At 35.6% G+C, this 6080-nt stretch overlaps 1 protein-coding gene across 1 annotated transcript; it reads right to left on the reverse strand.

Annotated features, from left to right (window-relative positions):
* Positions 1-602: 602 nt before the first annotated feature.
* On the reverse strand, positions 603-3687 carry LOC117682721 (tripartite motif-containing protein 3-like). Its single transcript, XM_034450938.2, has 2 exons — positions 3608-3687; positions 603-3364 (listed from the first exon to the last, which is right to left on the reverse strand). Exon 2 carries the CDS (start codon positions 3332-3334, stop codon positions 1664-1666), a length of 1671 nt encoding a protein of 556 aa, XP_034306829.2. The 5' UTR covers positions 3335-3364; positions 3608-3687; the 3' UTR covers positions 603-1663.
* Between the last annotated feature and the right edge of the window lie 2393 nt (positions 3688-6080).

Here is a 6080-nt window from a genome sequence, read left to right on the forward strand (position 1 = left end):
ATGAGAGATCACAAACAGATGCAGCAATGTATTTCTACCATGAAGAAGCAAATGAAACAAAAATAAGATAACATTCAGTTTACAAAAGAAAACATAATTTGATATAAGTGAAATATATAACAAAGTTGTCTTTATCAATAAAATATATGTATGTATAAAACAGTATGTCCTTATTAAGGAATCTTAATAAGGTAAGAAAAAACACATAGATCATAATAAATAATAAAGCAATCAATTACCAGTAGTTAATTTCTTATTGAAGTTATTTGTAACGCTCAGCTTATATTTAGTCTCTGTACCGGGTATGACAGATAGAATCATTAACAAATTTTTACATCTTCCAAGTATGATTCCCTTTACTTCTTACGGAACTTTATAGTCAATTCATAGCTCTATAGAAACAGTCAGACTAAAATCTACACGCCCCGTTTATCGATTGGTCGATATCTACTGCACGACAGGACTTAATCGACACGCCCTGTTTATCGACTGGTATGAAACCTATGTAGTCCTATGTATACTACCCCCCCCCCCCCCCCCACGAATTAAGAATTACATGATTTGGGAAATTGTTTTGGTATGTAAGATTTTTTAAGCCCCCCCCCCCTCGCGCGGATTATGATTTCTATGATTTTGGGAATAAATAGTTATTTTTTTGCTTGTCACGAGATTCCTGATGTTAAGTGTAGCCCTCTACTTTCGATTTGCTTCCGACGCCAATGTAATCATGATGATGTGAGACTCAGAGTCTCAAAGGAGACGATTTGGCTGGGTGTTTTTTCAGCTAACGTACATGTACCTATGTACATTAACAGTAATTTAGCGAATTTTGCTTTCTTTTTATAAATAATTTATTAATTAGTGAAAAAAGATGTAAATATAAACAATAAAATGCTTTCTTTGATGATTCGTAGGGGTTATGAAGGTGGCTAGTTATGTATTTTTTTGCAATGTCGCCACCTTCATATCCCAAATGAATCACCAAAGAGAGCATTTTATTGTTTAAATATCAAACAAAAAAGGCCATAAATACATTTACTTCAAAAGGTATCTGCATGAAAACAGAATGAAATAGCGTATTCAACACTGCGGGAAAAATGATTTGTTATACAATGAGTCTTGATCAATCAGACTCAAGTTACTTGAGAAATAAAGTACGAGTTTTCGTGAATGTTGCAGAATAACCTCCAAGGTCGAGAAATGTTGTTTTGAAATATAAAAGCCGAGGCGTTATTAAACTTTAGCGACTCAAGTCGGGTATAAATATTTATACACTATAGTAATTACGTAAAACCGTACAAAATAGTCAGACAACGGTTAAATATAATTTGTAAATATACACATCTTATTTTATATATTTACATATGCACTTTATCAAATGTTCCATGAAGCCCTTCGGACTATATTAGACCTGATCACATGACCTGCTCTTATTATTGCTCTTACATAATTCAAGAACTGATTTAAATTCATTTAAATAAAAGATTCAGTTGGACGACATATTTTGTTGACATTAAATATATGAAAAAACAAAATCAGTTTGATAACATTTATGATTCATATTGACTACCTAACGTTATTGGTTAATTCTCAATTACTATGTACACATTGTCCCTCATTTAAACCTTTAAACTGTTGACGGTGGTGTAAATTCAACCTGTTTTTACGTGTTATATTTGATTTTGTGTACTTCACCTGAAACCGATTCGCCTACAAAGAGGTTGTCTCTTGTGTCCACACATAAACCCCATGGACCGTATAAATGACAGTTGTCAATGTATCGGAGGAACTGTCCATCCTGATCAAGGATGTGGATACGAACTTTTTTCCAATCTGCCGTCAGGATCCGACCCTGGCTGTCTGTTGTGATCCCGCGTGGACTAAATGATTCCTTGGTAAAAGGAGGACCAGTGTAAATGAACCGGAGTTTCCCGGCCTCATTAACCACCACTACTGCACCGGCTCCATTGTCTGACACACATATATCTAGGTTTCTGTTTTCACTGATGTATCTACTGTTGTCATATCCACCAGATGAATAGAGAGGTTGTCCTTTGCTATTAAACTGAATACTTTGTTTCTCTGTGGAACCACAGAAACGCACAACTTTTGCCTGCTTACCGTCGTCACTGTCCATGACAACCAGGAGTTCATCAGAAGCGGTACTGCAGACATAGCAAGGTCTCCAGCCCTGGAGTATGACCACTGATTCTATCTGTGCATTTCTCACTATGTTCACGGTTCTCTCCTTTTTATCTGTATAAACTAGATCCCCATTCCTTGTCACTCCTATGTCTTTTGGGTTTTTTCCTGACTTGGTTTCGATTGTCTTCAGTAGTTGTCCTCGGAGATTGTAGAGTCTCATTATTTTGCAACCACCACAAACCCATATATTGTCATCGTCCAGACAGGACACACCGTGTAATTCATTAAAAAATCCATGCTTTGTCTTTATTGTAGTGATAATCTGTTGTCCATCCATGAGTTTGTTATCCGGAGGAGAGGACTCTGCACCAGGAGGATCCAATGTGGAATTATGTTCCGTTTCAAAAGATAATGCCGACAAAGAACCAAACATCTGAAAAATCTGTTCATAGTTGATTTTCTGTGGGTTAAAGGTTGGTAAAGAAACTATTAGTTTAGGGGGCAATCTTCTGAATTCAGCATTCCTGGATTGGTAAGAGAAGAAAAGGCTGGCATTATTGGAATTTAGTGATTTCTTTATATCAGCAATAATCTTTGTTATTTTAGAAATGTTACGCTTGATTTCATCTTCTTGATTATCTAATACATCCAGGTATTCGGAGTTCATTGCACTGAGATCAGATTTCAGTTTCTCGATAATAGCGTCTATTTCTTTATGCATGTCTTCTCCATGTTTGTTAAAAGCTGTTGTCAATTTTTGGGAGTTTTTCTCCAAATCGGCTTTTTGAATTGGGATGTTAGATACAATATCTTGGTACTTAGGAAAAATGGATTTCTCTAATTCTTCTAGATCTCTCTCCAGGATTTTTTTTCTGCTTTCAAGATTTTCCTTTATGTCGACAAATTCATGACCTCGATGGTTTTTAGAGGAAACACACTGTACACAAATAGGAACGGCACATTGTTCACAGTGAAGTTCACATTGTTTAGAAGGATGTTTCTGGCATTTTGGAGCAATTCCCCTATTTTCGAATGGCACCACTTTGTGTTCTTTGGATTGATCAGAGAGATGTTCCCCCACACATGCTTTACACAGATGTATGTGACAAATGTCACAGTACATAGGGGGCCCCGGGGTATCACAGAGATGACACCGTAACACGTCCTGGGCCCAACTCCGGGGGTCCATAATGAGACTTTGTGAGCTCTGAAACAAGTTCTGGAGAGAAAAAAAGACTTCCTGAATTCCTTTCCAAATAAAACTTCAATACGCCGGGCGTCAGCCAAATCACGTTCTTAATAATGACCTTAACGATTTAAACCCGATTTACTTCTTTTGACTTAATTTGTAGTTTACTTATAGACCTATCTTATTAAGGGATATAATTTATGTCAAATAGTTGGTATTTTTACCTTGTAATTATCAGTAACAATATAGTTCATTATTAAACAATCAACAAACCTCTATATTCCACCTTTCTGTCAAGCTGCCAATGCTATCTGTCACGTAAGCCACTGTTTAATGCTTCCGTTCTAAATAATGAATAAACATAAATGCACCTTTATGGGGACGGAATTCAGTATTTATTTGTTTTGCATGCTCAAAAAAAGAAAAAAATCGGCGTTTTTAAGAAAATGCAATCCAATTCATAATACATTTTGTTGATAAGCACAATTAATCCTAAATGTAACGCACAGAAATTAATTCGTATTTTTGTGATATGAATATTTATGTAATAACGTCATGATATTTATAGCTATAAATAAATAAAATTTGCCAATAAACAACAAAATGACTTCATTAGAGATACTGCTTACACCTTTATGTTTCAACATATAAGGGATGATGTTCAAAAATTATTAGTGTTTTCTACCTTACCAATAATTATGGGGAAATATATTAAAATTCTACTTTCATTTTCGATAAACTGCCAACAAAATTAAAGTGCATATATGTTAATCCCTGACCAAGAACAGCAACATATAACAGTAACTGGCTATGTGGTGTATACATGTAGCTACTGACAGTTTCACAGAAACTCGCTAAGGTGGCTTCTGGAAGCTTGTTATTTGTTAATGAAATAGTTACTGATAAATAAGGTACCATTATCAACTATTTGACATAAATTATGTTCCTGTATTAGACAGTTCTAATAGTAAAGTACACATTAGGCCGACAGAAGTAAAACGGGTATTAATCTTTCAGGTCATTATCCAGAACATGAATTTATTGACGCAATACATATTGAAGTTTTATTTGGAAAGTGATTGAAGAATTTATAAGCTTTTTTTTGTTTTTCCAGAATTTGTTTTAAAGCTCATTGAGGCTCGTGATAGACCCCCAGAGTTGGGCCCAGGACGTGTTACGGTGTCATCTCTGTGAGAGACCCTAGGCCCCCTATGTACATTTGTCACATACATCTGTGTAAAGCCTGTGTGGGGGAACATCTCTCTGATCTATCCAAAGAAAACAAAGTGGTGCAATTTAAAAAATAAGAGATCTGCTCCAAAGTACCAAAAACATCCTGCTAATCAATGTGAACTTCGCTGTGAACAATGGGACGTTCCTATTTGTGTACAGTGTGTTTTCTCTGTAGAGCATCGAAGTCATTATTTGCCGACATTAAGGAAAATCTTGAAAGCAGAAAAAAGTCTTAGATGGAGATTTACAAGAATTAGAAACAGTAATCTATCCTAAACAGCAAGAGATTGTATCAACCACCCAATTTCAGAAAGCCGATATGCATGAATACTTCTGAAAACTGACAACAATATTCAACAGAAAGAGGACCTTCATAGAAAAATACACGCCATTATCAAGAAACGGAAAAATGGACTCCAAACAGCACCCTGTCTAATAACCAAACATAAAGATGAAATATCACACAAAATTTCTAAACCAAATCGAGCATTGTTGATCTAAAGAAGTTGCTAATTTTCAGTGACGTCAATCTTGTCTCTGCCTAAAAATCAAGAATTTAGAAGATTACCTCCTAAACTCAAAAATTTTCTATCCAAGTTTTACCCAACATGATATCATCAGAGCACAGAATAATCAACCGTTTGTTCCTTTGTGAGGGTTATCTATCAAAACAGTAGAACGCGGACTCTCCTGGTTCATTCCATGGACAAACCACTCATTTGTAAACCAATTATCATTACAGAAATAAAGACGTTTATATTTTAATTAAACGACAATAATATACTGTGTCCTGTCTTCGTGATGGAAATATATGGACTAGTGGCGACGACAAAATTATGAGGCTCCACTCAACAACCTCAGGGGCAAACTAGTAAAGTAAGTCGAAACCAAGTCTTGGAACTATCAAAGGGACATAGCTGTGACAAGGAGATGGGATCTACTTTACACTGATAAAAAGGAGAGAACTGTAAACATAATGAAAGAAAAACAGAGTCTTAGTACCGCTTCCGATGACCTCCTTGTTTTCATAGACAGAATGATGATACACAAGCAAAGTTGTGCGTTACCCTGGCTCCAAAGAAAAAAAAGTATTTTAAAACAATAAAATCCTTTCTTTGGTGATTCATTCGGGAAATGAAGGTAGCGACATTGCTGGAAAAATATACATAACCCGCTAACGCAGGTTATGTATTTTTCCTGCAATGATCGCTACCTTCATAACCCGCATGAATCATCAAAGAAAGCATTTTATTGTTTATATCAACATCTTTCTTTAACTAATTAATAAACTGATTATGAAAAGTTAGTAAAATTCACTAAATTACTGTGAATGTACAAAAATACGTTAGCTAAAAGAAACAGCCAAATCGTCTCATATGAGTCTTTGAGTCTGGCATCGTTATGATTATTTCGTGCAGTCCGGGATTTTACTAAGGTCGCTGTAGAATCAGACCAATCGATAAACAGGGCGTGTCAATTTCAGTCCTGTCACTTTCAGCCGCTGTAGATTTCG

Source organism: Magallana gigas, chromosome 4 (genome assembly GCF_963853765.1).
Source record: "Magallana gigas chromosome 4, xbMagGiga1.1, whole genome shotgun sequence".
In the NCBI taxonomy this organism is placed as follows: domain Eukaryota; kingdom Metazoa; phylum Mollusca; class Bivalvia; order Ostreida; family Ostreidae; genus Magallana; species Magallana gigas.